Source organism: Mya arenaria, chromosome 9, assembly GCF_026914265.1.
Source record: "Mya arenaria isolate MELC-2E11 chromosome 9, ASM2691426v1".
NCBI classification, from domain to species: domain Eukaryota; kingdom Metazoa; phylum Mollusca; class Bivalvia; order Myida; family Myidae; genus Mya; species Mya arenaria.
The window spans coordinates 37,130,988-37,148,341 of NC_069130.1; the positions used below are offsets into that span (position 1 = coordinate 37,130,988).

The 17,354-nt window shown below is 34.3% G+C and overlaps 1 protein-coding gene across 1 annotated transcript; it reads left to right on the forward strand.

Annotated features, from left to right (window-relative positions):
• Positions 1-2,101: 2,101 nt before the first annotated feature.
• On the forward strand, positions 2,102-10,106 carry LOC128202977 (putative amine oxidase [copper-containing]). Its single transcript, XM_052904195.1, has 4 exons — positions 2,102-2,246; positions 5,319-7,224; positions 8,502-8,681; positions 9,066-10,106. Exons 2-4 carry the CDS (start codon positions 5,347-5,349, stop codon positions 9,384-9,386), a joined length of 2,379 nt encoding a protein of 792 aa, XP_052760155.1. The 5' UTR covers positions 2,102-2,246; positions 5,319-5,346; the 3' UTR covers positions 9,387-10,106.
• Positions 10,107-17,354: the final 7,248 nt, after the last annotated feature.

A 17,354-nucleotide genomic window follows, 5' to 3' on the forward strand; every position in this document is an offset into this window, starting at 1 on the left:
TTTAGAACTTAAACCTATTTTTGAGTAAGAACTCAAGTACATTTCTTGCGCTTAAACCACATTTATTTACATTAGAATACCACCTACATTTTCAGCCAATAAAATTGCAGATAGGCAATCATTAAGTACAAAGCTTAATCATTTAGAATATTAACTTCTGTTTAAAGGTTCGCCTACTGCCTCTCTCTATGTGTCAGATTTTGCGTTGACAAAATGTCAGCCAATGAGATTGGGTTCTAAGGCAGAAAGACTCCGCCAATTCTTAATCTTTAATAATTTACTTCATATCGTATAACTAATATCTTTTGTTCAATTATGTATATCAAAATCTTTCACAAGGGAATTTGATTCTAAAAGTGTAAAAGCATATAAGAAATGTGCTAGTAATTGAATAATTACTTAAAGGGACTAGACTCCAAATGGTCCCCAAATCGGCAAATACATTATTTCCAAAAATAATATTTTGTTGCTGTCTCAGCTGGGTTTACCCATTTAAAAATAGCGGATAATGGTTTCCGTGGTAGACAAACCTAGTAAATTTCGCATGGAAAGAACCCCGCAAAAACTGCGAAAGACACATGTGTCGTAAGCGATACCATACATCAGTAAGTTAGATTCAATGCGTTGTACACACCGATATCAATTTTATGTCAGCATTTGACAATTATAAAAAAAAATTCTTGCAATTGTATCATCTGGTGTCTAGTCCCTTTAAAAAAGAGCCAGGCTTAAATGCTCACTGGCAACTAATGAAATGTTTATCAGTGACACACTTTATGTACTGTACATTTGATAACACAATCAATGCTAAAGTTGTAAGAAAATTGCAAATTAAAGTCAAAACAATAAAACACAACTCCATTTGGAATGCCCAGTTCTATTTTTAGAATGGTAATACCACATAAACTGAATACACAAGAACTATATTACATTTACAATTGATCATTTTGATGTTAGCCCCCATTTCTTAACTTATTGTATGGGTGGAATTTGGCAGACTTCGAATTTGCTTTAATATCTTTGTGTTACTTTTTTCTTGCAATTGTATCATCTGGTGTCTAGTCCCTTTAAACAAAGATAACTCGTATTTGCTTAAATATTTTTGTGTTTCTTGTTTTGTTTTTCGAGAAAGCGAGACCTGTTTTCTGGTAGTTCATGGTATGTTATAACATGGGGGGGGGGGGGGGCTACAACTTTTCATCCAATGTCACTTAGAATATTTTCGATTTGACCCCTCGATGATTAACCTCTTAGCTATGAAATGTCTGAAGTGCACGTCTGAATGGAATGGATTATAAAGTGCAGAGGCGGTGCATGATTCGACGTTGGAGGGGGCATACGTTAGAGGCGTAACATTTTGACTGGCGCATCTCCCTCAGATTCGGAATTGATTTGGTTTATAGTCTTGGTCCCCCCATGAACATTTTAACAATTTCTTGTCCGAAATGGTGAAGTTTGGGCGTATGTAATTACTTGTTTCTCGTTTATTGAAATAAAAAGTAAAGTTGGACGATTTAAGGGGGATCTGCTAGTGCAGGGTATTATCAAGAAAAACGAAACATGAGACGAAATCCAAGCATAGCCCTTTCAACTATGAAATTTGTCCACTCAATAACTTTTTTATACGTAACTTTTGGATCAAAATGGATGACTTGATTTGTTTAGCTTTTAGTGGCTATCAAATTAATTAATGTAAACAGTCCTGTCATCAGTGACATTCAACAGATTAAATGATTTTCCAATTACAATTATTTTTATTGAAAATAAACAATGATGCTCGGTGCCCGTTTCGAAAGAGGATCTTTGTCCATTCTTCAAAAATCCTTAATCTGTAAGAAACATCGCAAATGGTATCACGTTTATCTTTTCTTTATTTCCTTATACTTGGGTTCACGGCTGAATATTCACTTAACACAAATATGTAACAAAATGACGATAATTAAACCACTCAGAAAAATCAATTAACGCTTGAAATCTTTACTGAATCTGGGCCCCGAAACATTACTGCGGATTCCGGCTTCCAGCATAAACAACATAAAAACGACGCCACGCTGAATATAATCAGCAAGGAGCTGTTTCCAAGGCCAGCTGAAGTATATTTATAAATTACCTTTGTTATCAGATGGCCTTTTGGTAAATTAATGTCTTTCCCTTTCTGTTCTGTTTCAAAGCGTTGTTTTCGAGGGTTTTTGATACGTGAGGATCTTATGGTTCAAAATTGTGCAGTACTGGGTATAACGATTAAGGTAAGAATGATTTTTAGAATGGTTAAGTGTTTTTATTTCAAAACATATTTTTTATTTCTTATATATTTTATTTATAAAACTTTGATAACATCAGGAGAAGTCATTTCTTGTAGTTAATGTTTTTTGCCTCTGTCTAATATTACAAAACTGAATAATTTGCATTTCTTTTTAAGAATTGTTATAATGTCTCACCTCGTCAATATTATACAGAATAATTATGGACTCAAAAATATAAATATAAGTTTGTTTGTAAACAGATCAAAGTTTCAATGCTTTTATAATGCATTTTAATAACCGAAAATGTTTTCTAAAACAGGCAGGGGAACATTTCACGACCGTACTTAAATCTGCACTCTCACAGATTAACCGTTTGACAACTTTTTTTTATTTTTTTTGTCTTGGAAATAATAACGAGCCATTTATTTGTAAAAATCTGCAAACTAGTGATATAATACTGCCGACAAAAGATCAGATCGCAAATTTTCATATTTCCGTTTGAAAACTAATGTTTTACGGCTAAAAGCGTTACTAACGGTTTAAGAAAAATAAAACATCAATTTTTGAACTTAAATATGAAAATCTGCGTCCTGACTTTTTGTAAGCAGTCTTATATCACTGGTTTCAATGCATTTTCGCATATATTTGCCCGTCTGTGAGAGTGCAGCTTTAGAATGTGACATATACTCAGCAAAGAACAATAATGTCCACTTTTGTTGACCAATAATTCAGTGATTGTGAACACTTGTATTAATAATTGTGTATATACCACCATAAATTGCGCCATAAATATTTCATTGGAATAAAATAGTTTGCTATGAATGAAGACGTTAAAGGGGCTAGACACCTTATTGCCCCCAAATCGGCAAATACATAATTTAACAAAACAAGCCTAGAATTGACAAAACGTCTAGTATAAGGCCGATAATACATCATTTTACATGGTTAAAATAATATTTTGCCCCTGTATCAGCTGGATTTACCAATTTAAATGAGCTCATATTGGTTTTCCAGTTCATGGTATGCATATTTAGCATGTGAAAGTCACGTGATTAGTACAGAAACATATACCGACGATATTTGTAAATTAACGGGGATTTACGTGTTAGACAAACCTAGTAAATTTCGAATTGGAAAAATAGGGAAAATCTTCCAAAGATACATGTGTCGAAAGCGATATGACGCATCAGTTTAATAACAAAATTCAATGCGTTGTACACAACGATATCAAAAGCTTTTGACAATCTATTTTTTTTCTTGCAACTGTATCATCTGGTGTCCCTAGTCTAGTCTATAGTATTATATCTTCACAATTTTAAATGAAACATAGCGCAGTCTTCGCCGCTACGCCTTCGGTCTTTTACCAGAATTGGTTGACAGTTTAGTTTCTTAAAACACTCAGACAAACTTTTTCACAAAATCGCTGTCTAAACATAATTTTGGAAACAGGTGTGTCGAAGTGTTTGAGGAAACTAATCACCTTATCAAACGAAGGCGGGGTTCTTTAGGAAGCATAGACTGCCCTTTGTTTCAAATAAAATGGTGAAGAAAAATAATAGCTACCTTTGTTTTAAGTCTTTGTTCGAAGCCAAAGTTATTTTTGTAAAAACAGTGATTTGTTAATGATAACAATGAATGTGTCATGGATTTATTCGAAATTTTCTTCAAAGCATAAGGCTGCATTAGCGGTTCCAGGGGTAAGAGGGGGACGGCGCCCGCCCGCCCATCCCTTATCAAAGTGAACTTATCATGTCAATATGGTAAAACAAATATGCATTAATTACACCAAAAAAAAGTCATTTTCGACTAAAAATAGCCTACATAAAAAGCTAGATGAAGCGATATATGCATCAAGTGGCACCCACAGTGTTCATCTAAAAATAGACCCCAGCACATCTACAATAAGAAACACAAATAAAAGCGCTGAATGCGTTGAAAGGCTGTAGGCCCGACAAGCGTGATATTATTTTTTACAATTCTGTACACAAGCAATACCAAATACTTGAGTGTCCAAAACTGTCACCGGTCAGTGCCTGTCAAAACCTTTACGTAAAAGGTAATGTAAATTGATGAATTTCAAATACAATTAGCTAGTTAATGTACTAGAATATAGGAACATTGCTTTCTTTTTGCAAGTTAACTGTTTATGTGACGTTAATTAAATGAAATCTGATATTGGCTGTAACGTGTTGACTATTTGTAGTAGGTAAACTAAGGCAAGGTCTTTGAGTCAATACATAACCATTTTCTGCGCAATTATCTATTTATTACCTATTTCTCTCGGTTCCTCGCCAATATATATTTAAGATTCTTCGGATTGCTGTCAAATTCACATTAACGTTGCAATCTTATAACCGTATTAAAATAGAGTGGTTTTAAGATTCGCACTTTTTTATTTATAAACCGGTTCCTACTTGGTGTTATTTAAAAGTGATGGCAAGTAAATTTCAAGACGTACCTCAGGGTTGCTTTTGGGGCTGAAGCAGGATTCCTGTTTGTAACCTAAAAAAACTGCTTAAAAACTTTAGTTAGTATTGACATTTAAATTATGAATTACATGTTGTCGATGGCGCTTTTGTAACAAAGCGTCATGCTTTATTTGTTTCATAAGTTAACTAAAAATTAATTTATAAAGTCGAAACTTGGTGTATATCACGTTTATGTAAAGCTGTTCATTAGGGAGAAATAGGTCAAGTTCGCTTTTACTTAGGTAGTAATAAAGGCCAGGACCATTTATCATAACATAAGACCAAAACAACTTATTCAATTCATGAGTTATTAATACTCATTACTTTCGATACATTTAATTTATGTACATGAAACTTAATATATAGGAGGCATGTGAAGCATGCCCAGGTTAAGGTCAGTTTACAGAAAACACTTATGAAACTGTGATTCAGATTTAAATACAACGATCGTGTAGATGATTTTGGGGGCTGGTAGGAAAATGCTCGTACTTTTAAGTACCACTTTTTCTGAATGCACATATCAAAAACCTGGTTTCGTCGCATTTGGGCTTTTTAAGTCTGTTACATATTTTAATTTGGTTTTGAATGCAAAACTTGTCATTTTCAGAGACAATCATTTGGCGGTCTTTACAACAATGGAAGTTGAGAAGCATAAGAGGACAATTGGGTATTGCAGCTGTTTTGTGGTGCTGTTACTTGTAGCGGTTTTTGCCCTTGCGATAGCATTGGGTGTTGTGGCTTCTCGTCTTAGAGACCAACCGGACAGCTGCCCTACCTCCTCAAATATTGCTCTTGATCCTCCGGATAACCTTCCGCCATTTTATGACCTCACGCACTCAGAAATCCAAGCTGTAAAGCGCTTTTTGTATGGCCAGAAAGAACTTAATCTCGTAAAGCCTTCAGTAATCACTCTCAACTCGAGCTATATATTTTCTTTTGAGCTCCTGCCTCCAATTAAACAAGAGGCCCTAGATTACCTTGACAATGGGAACTCGCAGCCAGTACGTGAGGCCCGAGTGGTAATCTTCCGAGGAGATAGTAAAGTTCCGGTATCCGAAGAATATACAGTGGGACCCACAGCGAATCCAACATATATGAAGGACAAAGGAACATTTCCCTTCCGCTATCGGCCTCTTACAGGACCAGAAACTGTTGCAGCTATCACCTTATTACACGCAGAAATCGGCGGCAAGGCAAATGCTATTTTACTTGAAAGCTATGGTGGAAAGCTTGGAGACTGTTCTAACAACTGTCTGGGATTCGAAATGATCACCCCGATGTCTTCAAGTGCTAGTGGGGAGCCTATGAATCGAAAGATGTGGTATTGGCTTGCTCCAACAGTGGAATTTTGGTCCCTCAATTCTTTAGATTTCGTTGTTCGCGTTGATTTAACTAGTAGCGACCCTGACCAGTATTATATCGACAGAATATTTCACGCTGGGCGCATGTTCCGCAGTGTGGATGAACTTGTCCAAGCGTACAATGCCAACACCTTTGCAAAAACTCGTGTCAACTATCCAAAAGCAGACAGGAACTTGTTCTCATCCCTCAACAGACGTGGAACTCTTTTTCCTTCGGAACCGCTTAGTCCTCCACAAGAGTTCGAGCCAGACGGAAAGCGCTACTCAATTAAAGGACGTCACATTCAATATATGGGCTGGGACTTTGACGTCAGAATGTCGACTCTCTTTGGACCTCAACTGTTTGACATTCGATTTGATGACAAACGCATTTTATACGAACTAAGTCTTCAAGAATGTGCTGCGTTTTACTCTGCCAATAGCCCAGAGATTCGCTTCGCCGCCTACACCGACAGTGTCGCTTTAATCGGTACCCGAGCGCGCTCACTAGTGCCTGGAGGTGACTGCCCCGTCCACGCGACCTTCCTTAGTGCAAATCACGTGATCGAATCCCAGGAAGCACCAATGGTTGTGGATCGGGCCTTTTGCGTGTTTGAACACAACACCGCTACTCCCCTCCGCCGTCACTTGACAAGTTTTGGCGGGAATAAGTTCTATGAAGGAATGCTAGACTCAGTCTTAATAGTGCGGACTGTTGCAACTGTTATCAACTACGACTACATATTTGATTTCATATTCCACCAGAACGGCGCTGTCGAGGTTAAAGCCATTTCGACAGGGTATATTTTAGCCTCGTTCAGGTTCCCACCAGAAAACGAATACGGCTTTGCACTGAACGAGCATATTACAGGCAATATTCATCATCATATGTTTAATTTTAAAGTAGATATGGATATAAACGGCCAGGCAAACCGGTTTGAGACCATTGAAGTTCGTCCAGAGGTTGCTGACAACACTTTATGGTCAGCATCTTCTGGTGCCAAATATTCGCAGACGAGAATGGTTCGGAAGCAGATCAAAAATGAGGCATCAGCAGCCGTGAATTATAACTTATCCACACCAAAGTATTTGACCTTCTATAATGACAAGGTCAAAACGAGAGCGGGCGTACCGAGGGCATATAGACTTCTAATGAAAGGAATGTCAAAACAGGTATGTATACTGTTTTGGTATATAATGAAATTAAATGTATGATTTTTAAGAATAGCGCCAATAATTCAGAATCTAGACGAAATCACGTTCAAACTGTTCAATGAAGAAAACAAAAACAAAAAACAGTGGCAAAATTAACAACAAGGGAGAGAACTATGAATCGGATCTTAATATGCACAGGTAATGTTTCACTAATAAACTAATCACAATTACTGGCGTAGTGCACTTTTTGAAGCTTGAAGTCCGTAATTTGCCTGTCGTCGAAAAAAGATACGTTAACACTTTAACCAGAATTTTGGCCCATAAGCAATGAAACGTTTTAACTTCATAAAATCTTTGAATATGTCTTAACGGCTTTGTTTAGCCCACCAACGTTTTTTGTGAGAGGAAGATTTTAGAAAATGCACGTCTTTTAATACTGATTATGAAAACATGATTTTTCAGCTCCGCCATTGCAATGCAACGTTTATTTATCTAGATTTATAAAAACAAATTTTACTGACCTAATTTATCCATAAACGGTCTTACCCCGTTCTCGCGAACTCGCTTGGTTCGAACATCTCGTTGGCTAAAATTAAATGTAAAGGACCGATTTCTTTGTACTGAAGCTAAACAATCCCGCTTGGCTCGAATTTCCTGAGGCTCGAGGTATTTTCGCCGGTCCCTGGGAATCCTAGCAAATAGGGTTCGACTGTACTATTATATAAATTAATTCCATCATACATTGTAGTTACCATGACAATGTGTAGTCTCGTAGCATATCTTTGTTAAGTTTAAGCTAGAGTTGTGGAAGAGTGCTGCACCTTGTCTTTTTTCTTGGTAGCATCCTTCTGCCCTAATTAAGACCAGCAAATGTATCTTTCTGCCTTCATATTATTAGTGCAAATTTGAAAATAGTATTTATTTTGATTTGATTAAAACTAACATTATGATTATAAATACGTACATACAAATTCTACACATTTGGCAGTTGAAACCTAATATTATAAACAATGTACTTCAAATAAAAATTAAAAATAAATAGTTGCTGTCAATGTCATAAAATCAAAGACTTTCGATTTTTTTTATACAATGAACCATTTTACCCTGAGCCCCTGTTCTGAAACACCCAACCTGGCTTAATCCCAATCAATCAATATATGGGCAACGATACGTGATAATAACCAGCAAATACAATAACAAGTTGCTTTCAAAACGCCGGTTAATTTTTTAGGCTCAATTTGCTATACCAAGAAAAACAATTCGTATTAACACTTATGGTTTAATCTTTCCTACAGATGGTTACCCCAGGAACAGGTCAGGAACCGTCTGTTTCCTGGGCACGGCACCAACTTGCTGTCACTCGATACAAGGACTCTGAGCGGCGATCCAGCTCCATATACGCTTGCTATGACGGCGAAAATCCAGTTGTCGACTTTCAAGACTTTATGGCGGATAATGAGTCCATTTCAGATGTGGTAAGTATGTCTTATATTTAAGTAAACCACTTGATAAACATCATTGTTGTAAACTTTAAAAGGTAAAACGTTTTATGATGTTCTCATATATATGTTTTAATGAATAAATGCAGCTCCAACATATGTATAATAATAAGTATATCAGTTACATCTACGGAGCAGTAAAATTTAGAAATTAAATAACGAAAGCGTTCACAACGTTGTTAACTAACTACCTGAAACATCGGCCTCAAGTATATGTGCAACATAACATGGTACATGTATTTTTGCGAAACTTAAAATTTTGTTATTTAAAAATTAGCGCTTGATAGCTGCAACACAATTTCAGAGTGTCTTATTACAAGTTCTACATGCCTTTATAAATTTCTCTTTTCCACAATACAGGACCAGGTAGCCTGGGTGACAATGGGTGTGCATCATATCCCACACATGGAGGACCAGCCCGTGACCCCTACAGTTGGCCTTGACCTTCGCTTTTTCCTGCTGCCCTACAACTATTTCGATGAGGATCCCGCCATTGGATCAGGGGACGCAATCCGGGTTGAGCCACGTGACCAGAATGATTTAAATGCGGGCTTGCGGGTTGAACGGTATGGGAGAAAGGAGAATGCACAATGTATGCCGCAAAAGTCGGCCTTTGACGAAGAACTGGAGAACAATCCGGAAAGCCTGTTTGATAAGCCAACAGGCGATTTTACAATATAGTAAGATGAATGGCTGGTTGACATCTTCGATGATGTGATTTTGTATTGCTGTTTACTGGGACCGTATTCACTTACGTCCTGGGGCAGTGATTACGAACAGTCTCAAGTCTGAGTCTCGAGACTTAAGTGAATATGGGCCCTGAACTGGGGCAGTGTTTAAGAACAGTCTCAAGTCTGAGTCTCGAGACTTAAGTGAATATGGGCCCTGAACTGGGGCAGTGATTAAGAACAGTCTCAAGTCTGAGTTCAGATTCAAGGCTCAATATGGCAAAACTTCATTTCATTGTAACTTTTCTTCTAGCAAACATTGATGGTGTAATTTACTGTAATATATATGTATTTCTATGTGAGTGTTGTACTATTATTTACATATATATTTGTGAAATAAATAGAATACACTTTATTGTGTTCCTTCTTAAAAAAGCGTTTAAGTCTAGACTTGGACTTTAGACTGTTCATAAGCATGGCACCTGAGTCTTAATTTGAGACTCAAACTCAGAAAAGCTAAATTTTAATAGTGTTGTAAAACTGTTATCATAGAAGCAAAGATGGTAAAAAAGATGTATGTGTTACACATATCTGCACCACACTCAGGCACACATCTTTTGTCAAAATAAGTTATAATATAGATATTTTTAAACATTTTTTCGTATACCTTGGTGGAATTGTGTATTGAATTGGATATCTGTGCTTTAATTGTTGTATTTGGTTTATAATAAACCGCCCAAACCATAGAATATGATATTTTTGTGTGAACATATTAACTACTAAATATGTTTTTGAAAGGCAACAGTTGTCTCGAAAAAATGCCAATAATTTCACTGTGAAGTGTTTGCCATGAATGGTAAAAGCACAATTAAGCTTTTTACTTCTACATCATAGGCTTAATCAGGTCAAATCGTATAGTCATGGGTATAATGGCTTGAATCAGATAATAGCCTTTTGAGCAAACAGACAAAATAGCAAAAAGCTTAAAAATGGCAACCTGTGCTTTTACCATTCATGACATTCAATCCTCAGGAATATGTTTCATTCTTTGGTCTGGAATGCTATCTGAAATAGCGATCAGTTCAGAAGGAAACATTGGTTTGGAATGACCAAAAATAGCTAGGCCAACTTTGATATCTGTTTTCTTTTTAAAATAATATCCATTCATTTTGGTAAGCACATGCCATTGCATTAACAGTGATATTCCAAATGTAATTAGATCAAGAAATTTAAAAAGACTGTGATTTTTTTCATGCTGCCTGACTTTTTGTGAGGATGCTTACTTTTCATTTTCCAGACATCCAACATCAATCAAAATACATGCTTAAATACAGTTGTAAATGATGTTTAAGTGATTCAGGTAGGTAAGTTGTTACACAACTTTTCCTCAAGCAATGATCATCATCACTAGCGCACCCGGCGCCTTAATGTATTCGAGGTACACTTGTCAAAATTGTGAATGGTTTGTGACCCCATATCATGTATGTATCATAACAACAAGATATTCAATTTATAGAATGATTTTTTATTATTTATTTCACTTCAATTCCCAGGTTTGGATTAGGCAGAAAAAAAACATGAATAGAAATATTTCTTTCATGCTTTTCGATGAAATATGGGGTTTTATAAGTGAAATAACAACGGTGAAATTTGATGTTTTCAGTGCAAAATAAGGATTGAAAATATCAACTTTCACAACTACTTTTAAATTCCTTTGTAGTAACTTCCCCTTGATCAAAACAGAACACTTCAATTTGAACCAGGAAATTTTGGCAAAAAAAAATGTTTAAAATTTAAAGAAATGTTTAATAAATTTAAATAAATATATATAAGGAAATTAACAACTTACCGTTTATTACCGGCTCTTCATCTTGAAGCTGATCGAATGTTTAAACATTTGGTTTCATACCAAACAAATTAAAGACGAAAACAACTGTTCGAACATAAATATAATTTTACATCATCGTTCAAATATATTTTGAACTGTATATCGCTGTTATACGTAAAACGAGCTTCCCGAAAAATTCACACAACAACTTACAGATATTTTTTTACCCCACCCACGCCTCAAAATTTGTCAACAAAGTAGCGTGGCATTCACTCTTTACCTGGAAAACAAACCTGTTTTCAAGCGAAGCAGACTGGTCTCTGACAATAAGATTACTGAATATCCATGTATCATAAAAAACAGTCTAAAACTAAGAAAAATGTTTAAAATCCAATGAATATCCGCATTTATTTCGCTAACACATTTGACCTTCCAAATTTTCATTCATAAAATGTCGGCGTAGTAATTTTGTTATGTATTAATGACCCACTTAAAATAAAAGTGTTTTCGGTATTTTTTGGAAAATATTTGCACTTATAAAACTTTATTGATTACTGTTCATAAAAAATGTTCACTAAAAACGAGCGAATAATAAACTATAAGAAATAGCAGAGAACTTTTTCTCAACAAACCGGAAATAGAAAAGTTGACAGCTATAATTTTGCGTGAGGCATTAATTACACCCTTTTCAAAAAGGGGGTAATTAAGAAAAAAATAAAAATAAAATAAAACTCCGAAAATAAGCATAAAAGAAACAGAAAATTCAGTGTAAGATCGTATTTAATTTCACTCGTGGTCATAGAAAAACTATATTTTCACTCGTGGCTTCGTGTTGTGTTTTTTTGCACGAAGATGTGTTAAATAATGTATCAACGAAATAAAAGGAAACATTCTCCAGTCTGGAACTATCACAGAATATACTACACTCAAATTATGCTTTCACTACAAGAAACATTTATAATTATATATATTTCACACAGTGTATTCATCTTTATAGTCTTTGCAACGTCCGATTTCATTCGAGATTGAGTGGGTGAACTGTTGATTCTCTTTAAATTAACCTTTAATGTCTACTTTACTAATCCAAGAAACTTATGTCGACTTTTACATCGAACGTTATTACGAATGAACTCGCGAAATAGTTACTTTTTCGTGATTCTTCATAAGTAATATGACGTCAGTGTTTATCTTATACTCACATTCGATTAATGCGATGGAGCTAACGCCATTTGATATTTTCAGCTTTTATTTTTACCACGTCAAACACTCCGATCATGAGAAAAAACCCAACAACATTTAAGTTCTTTATGCGTATGCAAAGAAGAGATAATTAAAATTATCTGATAATGTCTGCTCTACTTCCGGAGCCTCAAATTCCAATACATATGCATGTTTTTTTCACATAAAAACAACAATTTCGTTTAAACAGAACATGACAAAATTTATTTCGTTTTAAACAGTTTAAACAAATATACACCCTGAAATAGGTAAAAAAATGACCGTGCATCATTTTAGAGAGGAAGTTTGATACTGAGCGATCGGCAACAAATTATTGTTTATAAATGAGCATACATAATGTGAGAATTTCTTTTACGTGTTTTTGTAGTTTAACAGTTCATGTTTTAACTTTTATATTTTTGATAACACAATGAAAACTACAGTAGTCGAAAATTCAGAAATAACCATGTTTAAGGACAAAAGGCAATAGTTCAAACGACAATGAACTAATGACACAAACAACTTTGCACCACATTCACAAAAACAAACACTATAAACAAACTAACACCACATACACAAATACAAACACTAAAAACAAACTAACACCACATACACAAATACAAACACTAAAAACAAACAAACACCACATACACAAATACAAACACTAAACCCAAACTAACACCATATACAAAAATACAAACACTAAAAACAAGCTTACACCACATTCACAAATACAAACACTAAAAAGAAGCTTACACCACATACACAAATACAAACACTAAAAACAAACCAACACGACATACACAAATACTAAACACAAGCTTACACCACACACAAATGTAAACATTAAACACAAACTTACACCACACACAAATACAAACACTAAAAACAAACTAACACCACATACTCAAATACAAACAATTACATAATAAACATGTTTATCTAGACAAGAAGAGTTCTTTGATATGTTCTCATTGGCATTGATTTAAAGTATTGAGGAAATAATTAAATTATTCAGGAACCTGCTAATACAGTTCATCGATAGTTTATCATTATGCTTTTCCTATGTGACTGAAGAGTTGTTTTTCGACAGGCACGAGCCTGAAAACATGTTCTTCCTGAAAGATGAGGACATACAGATATATAATATAGGGTTAGCAAAATTGTTGATGAAATATATCCTAGAGAAAACAAATATGAGAATATTTGTAACTTCCGAATTGCTCTGAGAATTAATTCTCGTTTGAACGGCTAGAGAGGTGCTAGGAATAACAGCAGAAACGACAAACACGAAAGAAACAACTCCCATTATTCTACTACTTCGCATTGAACGGAGATAATTTCTGCTAAAAGCGTTGTGTCCGTTTCCCTCCCCTGGTCCAATTCGTCTCCTATTCCTTAGAAAATTAACAATTTTACCATAACTGACAAATGTTATACCACACTGCATGTAATCGCTATGACAACATATATGATATAAAAGTACATTTGGAGTTTTATCATTTCTGGTATAAAATAACAATGACCCATAACATTGTTCCCAGTAAAAATAAAGGCAATTGAAGAAAAGCAAAGAGACCCGATAATAAGGCCTATTCCAAAATAGTATGCTTGTTTTGGTGATAACAAATCTACTTTTCCTATAGTTTGTCTTATCCTTGTAAGTGCTATAAACGCAATCAGGATATTCGAAGAAAGGTACGCCATGTTCGCGGTAGTAAAATGGATTTTGCACATCCAGGAAGGCATTATCATATTCCATACGCCAAGATTTGTCATGATGAACGAGGGCGTACATATTGATAGCGAACACAAGTCAGAGACCGCTAGATAAAATACCATCCAATCTGTGACTGATTTTGTCTTAAGGTTGTAGTGGACCTTTACAATAAAAAAGTTTCCAGGTACGCCAAGTAGAAATGCAACAGCAAGAAACGTCGTCAAGAAATGTCGACACCAGGCGGGAACGTTGTCTATAAGCCTCATTTTGTTCGCATAGGAAATTGTCCCGGCGATTTCGGTCGTGTTGTTCATATCTGCACAGCTTTTATTAAAAGCCTGAAAGTTAATAGTATCATAATAATCAAGAGCGTGAAATGTTTTCCCTGCACGAACATATATTGATACGCCTGGCGACACTGACATATATAACATTTAAAGATGCACTCTTACTCCCAAATAAAATTTACCACAATTAAAACAAATGTAATGATATTCAAACATGGATGAATCAATGTCGACAGCTAAGGTTTTTATGAAGGATACCTATCTAAATTTAAAAGAAAGGTGCAGAAAACATGGTATATCTACCTTATGAGACTATAGTAGATCACAGTATATTTTTTTAGAATTCACTAATCATTAAACTTTTTCAGCTATCAAATAGACGGTTACAATATTGTTATCAGTATCTAATTTTTTCCATAAATGCATTATTTTGTACGTAGTTAAAGATTTAACACTCAAAAATTATGTTTGTAATAGATGTGTATGATTTTGAACAAGAGTGTCACTTTAAAGTGATATGTAAAGTGGCATTGCTAATCCGACTACAAATGTGGATCATATGTGGATTCCTTATCATACCGCAATTTCTTATTTGTGCATTGGTTCTAAATTACACTATCAGACCTTTTTCATTGCCTTAAAGTAGTTAAAAAAAATCTATTAGCAAGGGTAATTTTTATCTGTAAATTTGTATGATACAATTGTTAGTCTCCTTAAACTCTTTCTTGAGTGACAATGCGCTTGTATGTCTTGTTTGTTGAATGAACTTTAATTCATGAATCTGCAATACATTGATGAGACTGAAATGCATTATAAAACTTCATGAAATATGAAATACTACTTAATATATTAACGTGACCTTTTTATTAACACAGTGATTAATTATTTACTAGCTTAGTCCTAATTTTACATTGTTAAACTAATCCCAACACCATCAGTTTTTCATAATGGTTTAAATAATGTTTTAAATAATTAAATTGCGGTATGATCGGTATTGACTTTTAAATGTCATATTGATCGACGTTTCACGTTAAGTTGAAACAAAATAATATCTGATTATCATGTGTGATGTAAACATCATATCTCCATAACAGTTCTGCTTATATAAGATTGCGAATTTCGCTATTTTGACCTCATAAGCTATTATTTAACAATGGAAAATGGTTTAATTAGTATAAGATTCGTATTTAACTGTGTAAGTAGACTTCAATTGTTTTAAAGATCTAGAAGCATTTCTGTTGATTTCTATAGAAGGTAATGTAATCAAACACGCCACAACGGACAAATGCCCCTTAGATCTAGAAGCATTTTTCTGTTGATTTCTATAGAGGGTAATGTAATCAAACACGCCATAATTGACAAATGCCCCTTAGATCTAGAAGCATTTTTCTGTTGGTTTCTATAGAGGGTAATGTAATCAAACACGCCATAACGGACAACTTCCCCAACTGATTAACAAAATTAGGTCATCTTTATACAAGTTAAAAATATGTAAAGAATACTAAAATATTTTTGTTAAAGCTGAATTTCTAGTGTAAATTAAAAATTGGGCTAACGGCGACAAAGTTTTTTTTCTACTTGTTTTCCGTTTTCTTTTCTTTTTGCATACATATATTAACATCGTATATTATTTTAACTAAGCTCTCTTTAATACAATTAGTTAACACACGAATTTTCTAAACGTAGCATTTTATATCAGTGATAATTTATAAATTGTAATGCCTTTTCTGTTTGATGGTTGTATTCTGACAAAACGATTACGTTTTATATAAAGATTTCAGAATATTTATAATTATATTCTGAAATATTTGCATTCGAATTGGTTATGTTTTGTTTGTATGCAATAAAAATGATAAAATCGAAATTTTAAATTCATAAACATTTTACCAAAAATCCCCTAGACTTACCTCAATTTTGATGATACAATTTTAGTCTGTTTGCAGGCAAATAGTCCACCAATAGTCTTTTGCTGAACTGGAAACGCCCAAAGACTCACAGATATCATACGCACATTCAACCTTATATATACGACATACTTTGTATCGGTCCAATTACTTCAGTTAAAGGTACACACTCGAACTGTTGTAAAAATCAAAATAATATGCTTCCTTATAAATATTTGATTGTCGAAAAGTGTAGTTGCCGAAAATGACAGTTCAAAAATTATTTTGCATCTTATACAATCATTTTGATCAGTTTATACTTGGAAGAAAAACGAGCGTACTAAAACAAATAGTTTTCCTATCACTTAGCTCAACGTATAAATTGTATATGCGTACTTTGTCTTAAGACCAATCAGATTTCGAATGATTGATCATTCCGAGATAGTATGTTGTGTGTTTTATTGTTTCTCGCTTTGATCATGGTAGTCTGTTGTGATTCTTCGGAAACTACGTTTTTCATAAAGATTACGACGTTGCGAATTTAATTTAGACTTGTGTTTTAAAACCAGTTCTTTGAAATCAAGTATTTAAAATATTAACTCATTCCAAATATAAAGAATCACTTGAAAATATACGATGTTACAAACCCTGCCTTTAAAATTATTTTGCGGTGGTAAAAAATAACAAAAGAAAGTAATTAACTCTCAGAAATCTGCTTAATTTTCAAACCACGAGAATTATACTGATATACTGAACGTTTTCACCTCTTGGACGGATGTGACCGGCTTTCAACCTTTTGAATAGTCTATTAGAAGGAATATTAAAACTTGACGATCAAAAGAACTTCTGAAGTTGGATTGGTATTTGAGACTATTTATTTATAGAACAAGATAATGTTGACCATGATGTTTCGTTGATAATTGAATAATTGAGAAGATAAATGGCTTATCCTGAATAATACACATGTTCTTTTCATTTGATCAGGTATTGGAAATTTACACATTTTAGAACAATATATGATTTGATCAGCATGAAGTCAGAAAAG